We start from the raw sequence: 15,436 nt of genomic DNA on the forward strand, positions 1-15,436 counted from the left end.
TCACTAGCGTTAACCATTATCAAGGGCCAGGTACCTCCATGAAGGTGTGTTGCCTACCTTTTTGCTAATCCAGTATGATATCTTAGATGCTACCTACCATTAAAGGCCATTCTTTGATATGGCCTCTCTAGAATTTTCCCTAACATCTAAATCTCCTTAAATGGTAACTTGGGAGCCAGGGGCAGGTGCTAAGTTGGAATGAGATCTCGCTTTAGAGTTACATAGACTTGAAATCAAACCCTGTCTCCACTACCTACTAGCTCTGTGACCAATTGGAGTTCCTTAATTTCCTTGAGCCTTAGTTTCCCTATTGTTAAAATAGGGCCATAATAGTACGTACCTTACACAGTGTCTCAAGGATTAGCAAAGAAGGTAGGCAATACACTTGCATACCATGGCCACCACCCTGCTACACCCACCCATTCATTAGATGCATCGGGTGGATCACATTCTCTGGGCTGGGCCGACCCCCACGACCCCCATGGTGTCACTAGAACCCATCAGCTGAGGGGCTCTGACTCCCCTCTCTCCATTACAGCATCCTTCTGGATGAGGAGGGCCACATCAAACTCACCGGTGAGTGGAGGGCACCTGCTCCCTCAGGTCCCAGGAGAGGGCAGGATGGGCTCTTGATGGGCCTGGGCTGAGTGCTAAGGGATCTGTTCTTCCTGAGAGGCTGTGCCAGGCACTCAGAAGTGGTCAAAAGCCCAGGCCCGAGACTTGGAATAGCCTGGGTTTGAACCCCACTTCATTGTGTAACCTTGTGCAAGTCACCTAGCCTCTGGGCCTCAGCTTACTCCTGAATGTCCTGAAGGTGATTCCCTCAGGCCTCTGGGCAAGGAGGTTGGCTGTGCAGGGAGTGGTGGCAGAGAAGACAGGGGTCCTGAAGATGTGTCCTCTTTCCCTCTTTGCCAGACTTTGGCCTGAGCAAGGAAGCCATTGACCATGAGAAGAAGGCCTATTCCTTCTGTGGGACAGTGGAGTACATGGCCCCTGAGGTCGTCAACCGCCAGGGCCATACCCACAGTGCAGATTGGTGGTCCTATGGGGTATTGATGGTGAGTGCCTAGGCAGAGGTAAGGTATCCAGCGCAGGCCTCAGGCCTCAGTTTCCTCATCTGTATAGTCAGGGGACTGATGGTCTCTAAGGCTCTCCTGGCTTCACATAGCCAAACTCGCATCATCCTCCACCCAGCTTCAGCTTCCTTCCTTAGAAGAATTCTAGGCTTATATCCATCTCGGGTGCCCCCAGGCTGAGACTGGGCCTCTCCCCAGCTTTGGGCACTTATTACTGGTCCTGGTGTTCTAACAGAGGGGAGAGGGAGAGACATAATTCTTGATCCAGGTGAACCTCCAACAGACCATCAAGAGTTCTGGGAATGGAGCTGAATGGCCTGGGTGGGAGGAGGTGGGGCCATGGAAGATGGGGACCAGAGCCTGAATAGATCCTTGTCTTCTGCAGTTTGAGATGCTGACGGGCTCCCTGCCCTTCCAGGGGAAGGACCGAAAGGAGACCATGACACTGATTCTTAAGTAAGCATCAGCTCCTCCCTGACACCTCAGGGTCCCCTCACGCCTAGCCCTAGTTTGGAGGCCAGAATAATACCCTATATCAGATTCCCCCATTAATAAGAGACTCCTCTGGGTGAAGCAGGGCCTGTGGGAGGGGAATCCCAGAAGTCTTTGGGAGGTGAGTTAGTGGATGGCTTGTCTGGACTGAGCTGGAAACTATAGACCTGGACAGAAGTGGGTGGGGAGACGGGGTCTCAGGGTCAGGGCTTGGCCCTGATGAGACCTGGGGGCTGTTTCAGGGCAAAGCTAGGCATGCCCCAGTTTCTGAGCACAGAAGCCCAGAGCCTCCTGCGGGCCCTGTTCAAGCGGAATCCTGCAAACCGGCTCGGTAAGCAACCCCAGCTCGGGAGGGGAGCGGGATACAGCTGCAGACTAGACCACGGGACCACATCTGGGGCTGAAAGGGACCGTTGTCCTTTGTGTGGGCAGACAATGCTGCTGGCCACCCTGCTTTCTGGCTCCATGTGTGATGTTTGGGACAGTGGGGTGACCTGTGTGTAGAGGGAAGGCAGGAACTGAGTCATCCCCACTTCCCCTGGGGACAAGGACAGAGGCCCCCACATAGATCCTTTGCCAAGGCTGCTGGCACAAGAGGAAGAGCATGAGCTCAGGCGTCAGAAGGCTCAGGTCCCAATCCCGGCCTTGAGTCAGGTCCCCTCACCCCCACTGCCTGGCATGCAGTGGCCCCTCCATAAATATTTGTTGAATGAATGAGTACCATTTATAAGCTAAGTGACCCAAGGCAGTTGATTTCACCTCCCAGTGCCCCAGTTCCTAATTTTTATGGGATAGGATGATCTTAAGCTTTGTTGATTAATGAAGTCACATGAATGTGTCTGGTGTGTACTGGTTGCTCTTGGCTCCTGGGTTCACCTGAGCCATGAACCAGGTCCTTGGGGTGGAATGGAATGAGAGCCATCTGGTAACTGACAAGGGCAGTGGGATAAGAACAACAGAGATGAGGCGCGGTGTGGGAGGGAGGTAGAGGCCCTCAGCATATCTTGGAACAAGTTCAGGCTCTGTCCTGTGTGGCCTTGAACAAGTTTCTTAACCTCTCTGAGCCTTCCTTCTTTCGTCAGTATGTTGGAGCTTGATCATAAGAGGCCCCAGAAAGTGGAAAATGCTAAGTGGGCAAAAGATCTTGGAGTGATGGCTGGGTGGACTTGGGGCAGGGTGAGCCTCTCCTCCCCCATGCTTCCAGCGGACTGCTCCAGCTGCTGGTCTCAGACCAGGGCAGTTGCTTGGTGATGTCTGGAGGTTGAACCATCTGCAGACCCCTCATCTGGGCTCTTTCAGGCTCCGGCCCTGATGGGGCAGAGGAAATCAAGCGGCATGTTTTCTACTCCACCATTGACTGGAATGTAAGTGTGTCTGTCACCCCGTCAGGGTTTCAGCTATGGTGGGAGGGACTTCTACTGATGAAGTCCTTAGGTATGAAACAGACAGAGTGGCAGCATGGCCTGGGAGGCAAGGCCTGGCCTTCCAAGGGCAAACAATTATGCCCCTGTCTGCATAGACTGTGCTCTAGGCCTATCACCTCCTCCTTCATGGGGCTTTTGGGAGGCTGTGGGGTGCTGTGGTGAACGGAATGCCCACCCAACTTTGCAGAAACTGTACCGTCGTGAGATCAAGCCACCCTTCAAACCAGCCGTGGCACAACCTGATGACACCTTCTACTTCGACACTGAGTTCACATCCCGTACACCAAAAGGTGAGTCCCTTGTCTGATTTGTCTTGGGCTGGTATAGAAAGGAAGCAAGGAATTGGGGGCACCTTGGATTGCAGGGGCTGCTAGGACTCTGGCGGGCCACGGTATATAGGCAGACAGATGGGTGGGTCTCTGACTCTTTGTCCCCATCTTGTTCTGCCTGATTCTCCCACTTTGGGGCTCTATGGGCTCTTTGTGTCTCAGTGAGGGGGTGGGGGTTAGCGGGTGGTTAAAGTCACAATAGAAAAGTCAGGACCACTGCCCCAGGCATCTTCCAGCCCACTGGAAAGAACAAACACATCAGATTCACGTTCACGTCAGGGGTAAAGAATCTGACCCAGCAAAAATGAGGTGGAGATGATGTGGCAGAGCAGAGGTGACAGCACCCACAGGTCAGGGGCAAGTGTGGGAAACTCCGTTGCCTACTCTGACTGCCAGGCCTCAGTGTGCTCATCTGGAATATGGGTTCAGCCGTAGACTCACTCAGTCCCTTCTTTCCTTGTGAGAAGCCACAGAAGGGGCTTCTGGGAAGAAGCTTGGTAAATCTTAATATTTTGGCCAGTTTTGTGTGTTGGGGGGTGGGTGTTAGTTCTGGAAGACCTCCTGGAGGGGCAGGTTTTAGCAGAAGGGGTGCTTGTCTCACTGTGGCTTGCACATCTCTGATGACAGGGCGTTTAGCACTTCTCCAAGCATTTTGTTCCATCTTTCTTCATTTATTTGACAAATATGTACCCAGTCCCTACTGTGTGCCAACCATGGGGGCTTTGATGGTGAACAGGACAGACTCAGGCCCTGCCTTCACATGGCTCAGGCTATAGCGGAGGAAGAGACATGAAAACAGCAACTGGGCAGTGTGACAGGTGCCACTTAACAGGGGCGAGGGGCTGGAGGAGCAACCTCAAGGCTTCTCAGAGGAGGCAGTGGGTGGGTGAACTGAGCCTCAAAGGACAGACAAGCAGTGAGTTATCTAGTGAGAGGGAACAGCATGTGCAATGGCTCAGAGTCTCCTTTGAGGATCTGAGAAGTCTGGGGAAGAGGAGGCTAAGATCACAAGCACCTCAATCATCAGACTGAGAAGTTGGACTTTTTCCTGTGGGCAGAAGGGAACATTTAAAAGATACAGGGATAGATTTGCAGTTGGAACCATCTCTTTGGTGGCTGCACAGAATAGGGATCTAAAGGAGCAGACCTGAGGCAAGGGAGGCCAGGAGGAGGCACCCAGGAAGGGATGAAGTGTCTTGGCCTGGGCCAGACACCAGATGTGGGGGTCTTTTATTCTTGTGTATCACAGCTGGGCTGGTCTAAACACATGAACAGGTGGGTTAGCTAAGGGCTGGGATGAGGGGTCCTGCCCAAGCTCTCACCATGGCCAGCTGCTAAGGCAGCCTGGAAGCCCTGTAGTCACCCTTTGCTGGGCTACCTCAGGCTTACATCCCCTTCCTACCCCTGTAGATTCCCCAGGCATCCCCCCCAGTGCTGGTGCCCATCAGCTGTTCCGTGGCTTCAGCTTCGTGGCCACTGGTATGATGGAGGACGACAGCAAGCCTCGGACCATACAGGCACCACTGCACTCAGTGGTACAGGTGAGGGGGCCTGGAGATTGCTGCCCCAGTTGTCCTTTTCCACCTAGAAGCTACAGGAAGAACAACTGAGAACATAGGCTCCAGAGCTAGACAGGCCTGAGTTCAAACCCTGATTGCCACCATGTAGCCCATTGAGCCTCCAAACCTCCTTGGGCCTCAGTTTCCCCATTTGTAAAACAGGGATGACAACATGGATATAAATTTTCTGGCACAGCCAGGAACACTGTAGAGCCTGGATAAGTGTAAGAGTTTGCCCAGGTTGGTGGTGCTGGGAGGTGGCTGTCAAGTTCCCAACAGGGGTGGGTAGCAGGGTCTGGTGTCTCCTCACACTTTTCCCCATTTGCACACTGGGTCTGTGCAAAATTTAGAATTGAGAGGCAGGAATGTAGACTCAAGCTTATTGCCTCTAAGGTGAGGGGCTTTAATTAAGACAGTTACCTTCCTAGTGCCTCAGTTTCCTCATCTGTAAATGAGGGTGATGATAAAAACTCTCCATAGTGGTGTAGGGATTATATAAGTTAATATATATAAAGTTAACATGACTCTGTAATTTATTATCCAACTGGGGTGTCTTTTTTTTTTTTTAATCCTTACCCAATGATATTTCCATTGATCTGAGAGAGAGAGAAAGAAACAGAAACATCGATGTGAAAGAAACATAGATCAGTTGCCCCCCCTGACATGTCCTGACCAGGGATCAAACCTGTAACCTAGGTCTGTGCCCTGACCGGGGATTGACCCTGCAAGCTTTTGGTGTATGGGACGACGCTCCAACCGACGGAGCCGCCCGGCCAGGGCCCAACTTGCCTATCTTTGTTCAAGACAAATGTTAGACCAAACTGAATGAGAGCAACAGGCATAAATCAGGACAGTCCGTGGGACGTGTGGTCCCCTGATAGAAAGGGCTTAGAATAGTGCCTGCCACACACTAAGCATTATAGAAGCGGTTGCTACTGTTATGTCTCAGAACCCTGAGACACCTTATGAGGTGAGCTGTGAGAAAGGGAAGGCAGCTCGCCCAAGGCCGCAGTAAGTGGCAGAGCTGGGACCCAGCTCAGGGCTCCTGTGGCCCTCACACGCCTGCTCACTTCACTGCTTTCTGACTGCAGGGCGGGAGCCAGCACTGGTGCCTATCATATAGGTCCATAGAGGGGCAGATTCTTACCCAGGGTCACAGGGCCAACGTTCTACACCAGGCCTCCTGGCTCCTGCCTGGTGCCATCTCCATAGAGCCAAGGCCTTGGGTGCTGGGTAACTTCCCCTGCATTCTAAAGCAGAGGGTCGGCCCCACCTCTTGGTCTCCTGCAGCAACTACATGGGAAGAACCTGGTTTTCAGTGATGGCTATGTGGTAAAGGAGACGATCGGTGTGGGCTCCTACTCCGTGTGCAAGCGCTGTGTCCACAAGGCCACGAATACGGAGTATGCTGTCAAGGTGGGCCTCCTCCCATGTGTCTGCCATGGCTGCTGGGCTGGTGGGAAGCCAATGTAGCCTTTGCTCTTTGGCAAGGAGGGTTGATGCCTGAGGCTCTGTGGACAGGTGAAGGTGTGTGGCTGGACCCTAGGCCTCACGTTCAGTGTGGGCTCAGTGGCAGGGAGGGACTCTGGAGACTGTTTCCCTGACACTGTCACGTGCACCCATTTTTCTCAGGTCATCGACAAGAGCAAGCGGGATCCCTCAGAAGAGATTGAGATTCTTCTGCGGTACGGGCAGCACCCCAATATCATCACTCTAAAAGATGTGAGTGGTAGTGGGGAAAACTGGGGTAGGAACTAAGGCACTCAACTCTAGCATTTTTCTCAGGGCTGCCATTCCTTTGACTTACCCTCCTCAGCTCATAGGAGGGGGAGGACCCTGGTGCCTCTGGTCTGGCTGTACCCTGGGAGGCCCCTATAAGGGGACAGGTACCAGCATCCTCCTATCAAGGGAGGATAAGGGCCCAAACATGCAAAGGCCCTACCGGGGCCACTGAAGCACAGAGTAGAACACATGCCCCAGCTCACATCGTTCTTTCCTGGCCTGGTGAACTGGTGACCGAGGGGCTCAGGCCTGGCATTGAGGGGAGGGGCCTGATGGCAAGGTCTTTGGCAGGTATACGATGATGGCAAACACGTGTACCTGGTGACAGAGCTGATGCGGGGCGGGGAGCTGCTAGACAAGATCCTACGGCAGAAATTCTTCTCGGAGCGGGAGGCCAGTTTTGTCCTGCACACCATCAGCAAGACTGTGGAGTATCTGCACTCCCAGGGAGTAAGTCTGGTGTAGGAGGCATTGAATTGGGGGGGTGGGGGGTATCATACCATCAGCAGAATGCTTGAGCTGTGGACTGGCCCAGGCAGTAATCTTCAACAACCAGACAGAGGGGAGGCTAAGGATGGATGGTGGTGAGTGGATGGATAGAAGGGAGGGAGGGAAGAAAAGACAAGGCCACATTGTGAAAAGGAACATTTACTCAGTATCTACTATGTGCCAGGCACCTGCTACGTTCTTCCCTTATATTATCTCAATTGATTTTCACAAAACCCTGTGGTGCTGTTATTGGTCCACTTTACAGGTAAGACTGAGGCTCAGAGATGTGAGGTTACTTGCCCAAAGTCACACAGCCAGGGAAAATGGAGCCAGGATGTCTGAGGAATTTGGATGGGATGCTGCAGATGGAAAGTGGGTTTTTGAGTTAGGAAGCAGCAGGGTCCCTGTGGGGCACTCAGTGCTTCAGGGAGGTGAATCCGGCTGTGAGTTCAGCTGAAAGGACGGAGGAAGTGGATACAGGAGGAAATGCTGCTGGAAACACAACAGGTGCTACAGAAGTGGATGTCCAAATGGTAGAACTTGGGCTTTTTCATTGCACAAGGTAGAAAAGTTCCTTACAGTGTATTGAAACCAAAACAGAGTTAGTATGAGTTTCTGGAGCTGATATTTTAGCAGCATCCAGTCAGATGTTGTAGGGGTTAAGGGTTAGTGTTTTGTCCTGCACACCATCAGCAAGACTGAGGGGTATCTGTACTCCTAGGGGGTAAGTCTAATGTTGGAGGCACTGAATGGGAGAGTCATACCATCAGCAGAATGCATGAGCTACAGGATACAAATGTAGGCTCTGGAATCCAGCTGGCTGTGTCCAAATCCTGTGTGTGAGGTTGGGAAAGTCTCATTTCTCCGATACTCTCTCACCTCTCATCTACAAACTTCCAATAACAAGACCTCGACCCCACATTTGCTTTATTTCTTTTTGTCTCGAAGTTGCAAACTTTCTGACACTTGACCTATAAATACGTATAAAGTATTTTAAAGCCTATCTCAGACCTCATATCATCTTTGCTATATATCTGTAACTCTAAAAAAGACAAATATTTTCTTTTATAACAGCTAACAAAATTGATGGTTACTTGTTTTCATATAGTATCCCATCAGTAGACACATTTCCCCTATTGATTATCCTTTCAAAAATATCTTTTTGCTGTTGATTTATTGGAATCAGTCTCTGCAAGGTTCACACCTTTTATTCACTTATTATATCCCTTAAGCCTCTTTTTTAAAATTGCAGTACAATTCGCACACGGTTTTGTTAAATGTGGCCATCCATGTAACCTCTAGAGTAAAACCTCCCTTTCTTTTCTTTTAAATTTATTTTATCTTTTATCCTCACCAGAAGATATGTTTATTGACTCTAGAGAGAGGAGGAGGGAGGTAGAGAGGGAGAGAAACATCAGTTAGTTCTGGCATGCACCCCAACCAGAGACTGAACCCACAACCTAGACGTGTGCCCCAACCAGGAATTGAACCCATAACCTTTTGGTTTATAGGATGATGCTTCAACCAACTGAGCCACACCAGCCAGGGCAAATCTTCCTTATGCCACTGTCTTGTGGAAGAGATCAGTTCTTATGTGGAATGTGTTTGCTTCCTCATGGCATCATTTTAATTGTTTCTCTATTGCCAGTATTTTCTGTAAACTTAAAGTGCTCTAACATCTCACTTAGATTCAGCTTCAGCTTCTTTTTGAGAGTGAGGAGCTAAAAACTACTTCACGGAATGTGTGGTGTGGTGTACCTCATACGACGTCACATCCTTGAGCGCTGTGTTGCGTTGCCCCCATTAGTCATTGATCATGTCAGGTGGTTAACAGTCTAGGGGCAGATGACCAGGTGACTGATGGTGTGTGGGACATCCTCAACCGCATCTCACAGAATGGTTTCATCCCCTCAGGGTCTTGGCCTGAATCAATTAGTAGGGTTCGCAAAAAATGGCAGTGTCTGATTCTGTCTAATTTATTAGGGGGATTCTTTTATAAAAAAGAACTTTACCTCATAACCAGAACTTCATTTTGGTTACCACATGTACTGTTATGGTCATGTTTGAAGTAGTTTTGTTTTTTTGAAATGACCAGTTTCAACAAACTAATATTTAAACATGTCAAGTCAGACAGTAAATGTGTTTCCTTTTCCTGTTTTGTTCTCAGGTGGGTACTAAAGTTACCCCCAAGAAGATTTAGAAGACAGGGCTGAAGCAGTGAGTTTTAGTGGGTCTGAACAAGGAAGGACTTTCTAGAGTGGGAGCTGCTTCCAAAGTAGTGAGCCCCCACTAGCTCCAAGTACAGACCACCACTTGGTGGGGGTGTTATGGGAGAAAATTGTCTCTTTCCCAAAGCCAGGAGTCTATGGGTCTCCAAAACTTCTGACCCTTTCCAAAAACCAGGGGCAGATGATGAAGAAATGGGAAGCTCTTGTTGAGTCCAAATATGGAGGGAGATTCTCTGGGCTGATCACACGTTGGCGGTATCATGTTCTAGAAGTTGGGAATCCCACACGAACCAAGGGACGGGAAGTGGGTTACCGGGAGCAGGGTCTACTGGGATCTCCTGTATCTTTTATTGAAGTATCAAGTAAACACAATCATTATATACATTCAATAAATTTTCAAAAAATGAATACACCCATGTAACCAGCATCCATATCAAGGCATAAAATATTTCTAGTTTCCCCAAATTTTCCTGTGCCCTCCCTGTCCCTGCCCCCTCTCCAAATAAGCATTCTAAGTTTACTACTCATAGCTTAGATTAGTTTTGCCTATCTTTGAACTTTATACAAACATGCTCGTTTATATCTCTCTGGCTTTTGCCTCTCAACATTCTCGCTGAGATTTCATCTACGTTGTTACGTAGCCGAAGTTTACTCATTCTCAATGTTGTGTAGTTGCTACTGTACGAACAGATTTAATTGTTACCTACCAGTCTTTGACTCTGACAAATAATGCTGTTGTGACATTCTAGTACTTGCCTTTTGGTGAACGGATGTACATTTTAATGTTGGGTGTACATCCAGCAGTGGAATTGGCTGGGTCATAGTGTATGTGTATGATCCCCTTCAGTAGATGGTGTCAAACAGTTTCCAACGTTTTATCAATTTATACTTCTACCAGAAGCATGTGAGTTCTGGTACTCACCAACACTTGTTATTTTCCATCTTTTTAAATCATAGCCATCCTAGTAGATGTGGGGTGGTATCTCAGTGGTTTTTACTTGCATTTCCCTGATGACTAATGAAGTTGAGCACCTCTTCGTGTGTTTATTGCCTTTTGGATAGCCTCTTTTATGGAATATCTGTTTTAAGTCCTTTGTTCATCTTTAAAAATTGGGTTGTCTGCCTTTTTCATCCTCTTTTGCAAGAGTTCTTTGTTTAATACATGGATCCCTTTTAAGTTTCTAGTTTCCTTCATATTGTTTCTGTAAGGGCCCCAGCATGTCAGGAACAGCCTGTTTGAGAACTTAATAGGATGTCACACCTTGATTTTTCTGTTTAACAAATGATTTACATAAAAGAAGATCATCTTTTTATTTTCTGGCTGGTCACGGGCACCTGAATGTACATCCTCCAATGATACTGGTGATGGCAGAGATGATGTTGCTGCTAGTGACAACTGGCACTACATAGCACTTTCCACAGGCCAGACAGAGTTCTAAGCACTTACATACAAACTCATTTAATTGTTCCAACGAACCTATGAAGCAGGTATTATCATTATGTTCAGGCAAGGGTCAGAGATCTGAGTTGTCCTAATTAGGTGATACAGGAGTGGCTGAATACAACCGTACAGAGAGAGGGGGTTACAGATAAGCAAATGGGAGCCAGAGAAAAACCATTTGCTTAAGGTCTCAATAGTGTCATTCATCCATTCATTCAACAGATATTTACTGAATACCTACTAGGTGCTAGGAACTTTTTAAGGCTGGGATATAGCAGTGAGCAAAACACTCATGGAACTTACATTCCAGCAGGCAGAGTCAGAAAACAAGTAAATATTATGTCAAATGGTGGTAAATGCTTTGGATGAAAGTAAAGCAGGGGAAGGAAATCAAGGAGCACTGCTTGGTGATTGCTATTTTATATGGAATGGTCCAGACCTCACTGATAAGGTGACATGCAAGCTAAGACCTAAAAGAAACAGAGAATGAGCCAGGTATGCCTGAGGAAATAGTCTTCCAGAAAGAGACCCAGAGGTGGAAGTGTGCTTGGCATTTGGAAGGAAGAGCAAAGCAGCTGGTGTGGCTAGACCAGAGAGTGCAAGAGATGTGGGTGAGGGTCAGGGCCAGGTGGGGCCCCTTAGGCTATTGTAAGTACTTTTCCTCTTAAGAGGAGAAGCCTTAAAGGGTTTCTAGCTGGGAAGACAAGATCTGACTTTCATTTAACAGGATCACTCTGGCTGCTGTGTTTAGAACAGACTATAGGAGGCAAGGGTGGAGCAGGAGACCAGTTATGGGCTGTTGGCTGTAATCCAGGAGTAGGATGTTAGTGGCTGGGGCTCAGAGTGCTGCCAGTAGAGAGGCAGAGAAGTGGTTGGACTCTGGGTCTATTTTAATAGTAGAGCTGATGGATTGATTGAAGAAGAGAAAACAAGAATGCCTCTTTAAGATTTTGACCCAAGCAATTGGAAGGATGGAATTGCCATTAGGTAAGGTTGTGTAATGAACAGATTTGAGGGAAGAAATGAGAAGCTGAGTGTGGATAAATGAAGTTAGAGCTGCCCCATAGACTGACATAGAGAGTTCAAGTGGGCGGTACCAGCAGCATTAAAGGCCCCATTACAGGCCCTTTCCGTCCTTTCAAATTCTGCTTCCTTCTCTTCCTCTCCCTGGGCCCATCTTCATAAGTCTCCCATCCCAGGCAGTTGATCGGAGTCATAGCAGTCTGCCTACATTGAGAACTGACCAGCTTTCTGGCCCCAAGGTTGTGCACAGGGACCTCAAGCCGAGCAACATCCTATACGTGGACGAGTCCGGGAACCCTGAGTGCCTGCGCATTTGTGACTTCGGCTTCGCCAAGCAGCTGAGGGCTGAGAACGGGCTCCTCATGACACCCTGCTACACCGCCAACTTTGTGGCACCCGAGGTGGGTGGCCTGGCCTCCTCAGCTGTGAGTGAGGATACAGTCTGTATGGCATTGACCCAGATACCAAGGCAGGATCCAGCTCATGGCTGGGACCCATGTCTTATCCTTTGGGGAACAGCAGGCAAGCATGTGGGGCCACTTGCCACTGTCTCTCAGACTGACCACACTCCCCTGCGTTCCTTCCTGCCAGGTGCTAAAGCGCCAGGGCTACGATGAAGGCTGTGACATCTGGAGCCTGGGCATTCTGCTGTACACCATGCTGGCAGGGTGAGTGTCCCATTGGTCTGAGCCTCCCCCCAATACACTTACCCCTTCCTCCAGCCCTAATGTACAGGCTGGGGTGGTGCTTGTGTCTGATAGGGAAGACTCAGCCCTGTCTCAGGAAGTTCTAAAGATAGGGACATGGCCCTATCTTTGGAGCTTCATCTTGAGGACAAGATGCTGCCCTTGGGAGTACCCTAGTCTGAGCGGGGAGACATGGCGCCCTACCTCTAGCCCCAAGATGGTGGCCAGAGGCTATACCCAGACTGGGTGGACTTTTCTCCAGATACACTCCATTTGCCAATGGACCCAGTGACACACCAGAGGAAATCCTGACCCGGATCGGCAGTGGGAAGTTTACCCTCAGTGGGGGAAATTGGAACACAGTTTCAGAGACAGCCAAGGTTAGTCTGTGAGGCCTGGACGCAGATCACTTGGGGTGGGAAGGCAGGGTACCATCCCTAGGCTTTCCCCCCGCAGGGAACAGAGGGCTGTGGTTATGCCTTATGGGAACTTAGTGTGGGGGGAGATACAGGCTTGCATACAGGGAACAGAGATGCCAGGCAGCAGAGAGAAGTGGGTGTTCCTGGCCACGGGCACAAGCAGTGGAGACACGGAGCAGAGCTGCTGACCATGCCAAGCAGAGAGGCCTTTTCCAAGGAGGGAAGGAACATTTGTGCTTTCAGTGTTAGCAAGTTTCCAGTTATAGGAACCTCTGTGCTAGGCACTGGGTCAAGCCTTTAATGAATAGTACCACCTTACATCAGCCTTATGAGGCAGGTATTGTTGTTATTTCTGTTTCTTAGAGGGGAAACTGAGGCTCAAAGTATTGAAGTGAATGGCCCAGGATACTCAGTTGATGAGCAGAAGAGGAAGGTTTTGAACCTGAGGTTCTTCTCACCTTCCTGCATGGCTTCTAGAAGGTGAAGGAGAAAGGAACGGGTGTTCTAGGAAGGACTCCCAAAGAAGGGCCTGTGCTCAGGGAGGCCCTGGAGCAGTGTGGGGAATGGATCGCAGGGAGGGGCTGCTGCCAGTATTCAGGCAGCAGGAGATGGTGGAAAATAGTTGCCTTGCCCACTCCTCATCAGTAGGATACAGCTGTTTGCTCCCCTGCAGTCCCCTCCTACCAACCCCCTTGCCTTCTATGTCCCCAGGACCTGGTGTCCAAGATGCTACATGTGGATCCTCACCAGCGCCTCACAGCTAAGCAGGTCCTGCAGCACCCATGGATCACCCAGAAAGACAAGCTTCCCCAGAGCCAGCTCTCCCACCAAGACTTACAGCTTGTGAAGGTACGGCCACCCCAGGCTGCTGAGCATCCAGGGCCAAGGTTCCATGGTCAAGGACTTGGGGTGGCAGAGCCAGGAGATGCCATGGCTGTCTGTCTTAGGGCCCCAGTCTAACATACAGAATTGAGTGTGGATGTCAACAGTATATTCACAGGCCTCCAGTCCTCTGGGGACACAGCCCCTAACCTCTGAAGCTTTCAGTCTGATGTAGGAGACAGGATGAATGACCATGAAGGACCACCAAGGTTGCATTAATAGGGGGCTGGGGGGGCTGTGGAACACTGGATGAGCTGGTCTGGCCTAGAACACAATATCCCCAGTCCCACCTGTACCTCCATCATCATGAACTGACCTCTTACCTTCTCTCCTAGGGAGCCATGGCAGCTACATACTCTGCACTCAACAGCTCCAAGCCCACCCCTCAGCTGAAGCCCATCGAGTCATCTATCCTGGCACAGCGGCGGGTGAGGAAGCTGCCGTCCACCACCCTGTGAGAGGCCAAGGCATCCAGGCCGCAGGGCAGTGCTAGCTCAGCGGAGGTGCATACTTCTCAGAGAGAGGGTAGGCCTGAGTCCCAGGGCCAGAGGGAGCAGAGCCCCAAGGGGCCCAGGAAGCAGCCAGCCCAGATCACCCCAGTGAGGGTGTGAGAAGTGCCTTCTTAGTCCCAAGAACAGACTCTTCTCAGCTCAGGCTTTGCTGGTTGAAATCGATTCACTGTATAAACTCTTACCTTTTTTAAGGAAAAATGACATCAACCATCATGGATTTCTACAAGATCCATTTGCCTTTCTGGGAGGAGAAGTAGCCAGTGCAACCCCAGGAGGGATACTGAGTACACTAGGGCTCTCTGTGGCTGAGACTCCTTAGAGCAGTCTGGGGGTCCTAACCTGGGAACCCTATGATTGGCTATCTGTAGCCATCTGCACCCACGTCCGAGGCAGTCCAGCATCAACTTCCAGAGCCCTTGGCTGTTTAGCAGAACTTGCTCTATCCCCATCAGCTCCTTTTCCGTACTGTTCTGCTGCGGGGTCTGGAACCACTTCCTGCTAGCGGAGAGGACCAAGGCCCCGTGGCTCCCAGCTCCAGGCACCAGCATCCACATCCACCCCTCCAGTGGGTCCCCTGCAGTTAAGGTGGGCTGCTCCCAGAGAAGGATCCAGAATGCACTTTTTGACTGACTTCTGTTGGAGTCTACCACAGGAGAGAGTTGAAAGGAGGCCTGTGGGGTGGTCCACGAGAGGCAGGGGCTCTTTTTCATTTTTTCCTCAGCTGGTAACTCAGGGTTCATCTATTCATGGCCTTTCTAATAAACTTACAGTTGAGTTGAAGCATACTCGCCTCCACTTTTCATCCCTGAATTGGCCCTCTCTCTGCTATCAGGTGGTACGGACTTTGGCAGTGACAGACAAGGAATGGACCAGGGTCGACTGGCCCAGCTGCTTGCAGCTCAGGTCCTTTGGGGAGCATGTGAGAGTCCCACCAGCTCTGCCCTAACATTCCTGCCAGGGGATTCCATTCGTCGGCAGCCGTCCGTCTCGAGAGACGATGGTGTAGCTTCTTAACAGTCTATCTGCACCGCCGAGAATGGCTGTGCAGTCCGACTCGGGAGTGACACGGTATCTGTCTCCTCCCGTGTTGAATC

At 50.1% G+C, this 15,436-nt stretch overlaps 1 protein-coding gene across 3 annotated transcripts in view; it reads left to right on the plus strand.

Annotated features, from left to right (window-relative positions):
• RPS6KA1 (ribosomal protein S6 kinase A1) overlaps window positions 1-15,125 on the plus strand; it is a 35,305-nt gene extending 20,180 nt beyond the window's left edge. For all 3 annotated transcript variants that reach the window (XM_090268860.1, XM_090268861.1, XM_090268858.1), the window contains 15 exons: window positions 539-576; window positions 916-1,058; window positions 1,462-1,532; window positions 1,811-1,899; window positions 2,868-2,932; window positions 3,180-3,282; window positions 4,732-4,862; window positions 6,171-6,296; window positions 6,513-6,602; window positions 6,954-7,112; window positions 12,083-12,244; window positions 12,435-12,511; window positions 12,792-12,909; window positions 13,660-13,797; window positions 14,166-15,125. In XM_090268860.1, the coding sequence (XP_090124986.1) occupies window positions 539-576; window positions 916-1,058; window positions 1,462-1,532; window positions 1,811-1,899; window positions 2,868-2,932; window positions 3,180-3,282; window positions 4,732-4,862; window positions 6,171-6,296; window positions 6,513-6,602; window positions 6,954-7,112; window positions 12,083-12,244; window positions 12,435-12,511; window positions 12,792-12,909; window positions 13,660-13,797; window positions 14,166-14,288 (1,633 nt within the window). In that variant the 3' untranslated portion in view covers window positions 14,289-15,125. The remainder of the gene's footprint in view (window positions 1-538; window positions 577-915; window positions 1,059-1,461; window positions 1,533-1,810; window positions 1,900-2,867; window positions 2,933-3,179; window positions 3,283-4,731; window positions 4,863-6,170; window positions 6,297-6,512; window positions 6,603-6,953; window positions 7,113-12,082; window positions 12,245-12,434; window positions 12,512-12,791; window positions 12,910-13,659; window positions 13,798-14,165) is intronic.
• The last annotated feature ends 311 nt before the right edge of the window (window positions 15,126-15,436 follow it).

This window comes from Furipterus horrens, unplaced genomic scaffold (assembly GCF_987537825.1).
Source record: "Furipterus horrens unplaced genomic scaffold, mFurHor1.1.pri manual_scaffold_3, whole genome shotgun sequence".
NCBI lineage: Eukaryota > Metazoa > Chordata > Mammalia > Chiroptera > Furipteridae > Furipterus > Furipterus horrens.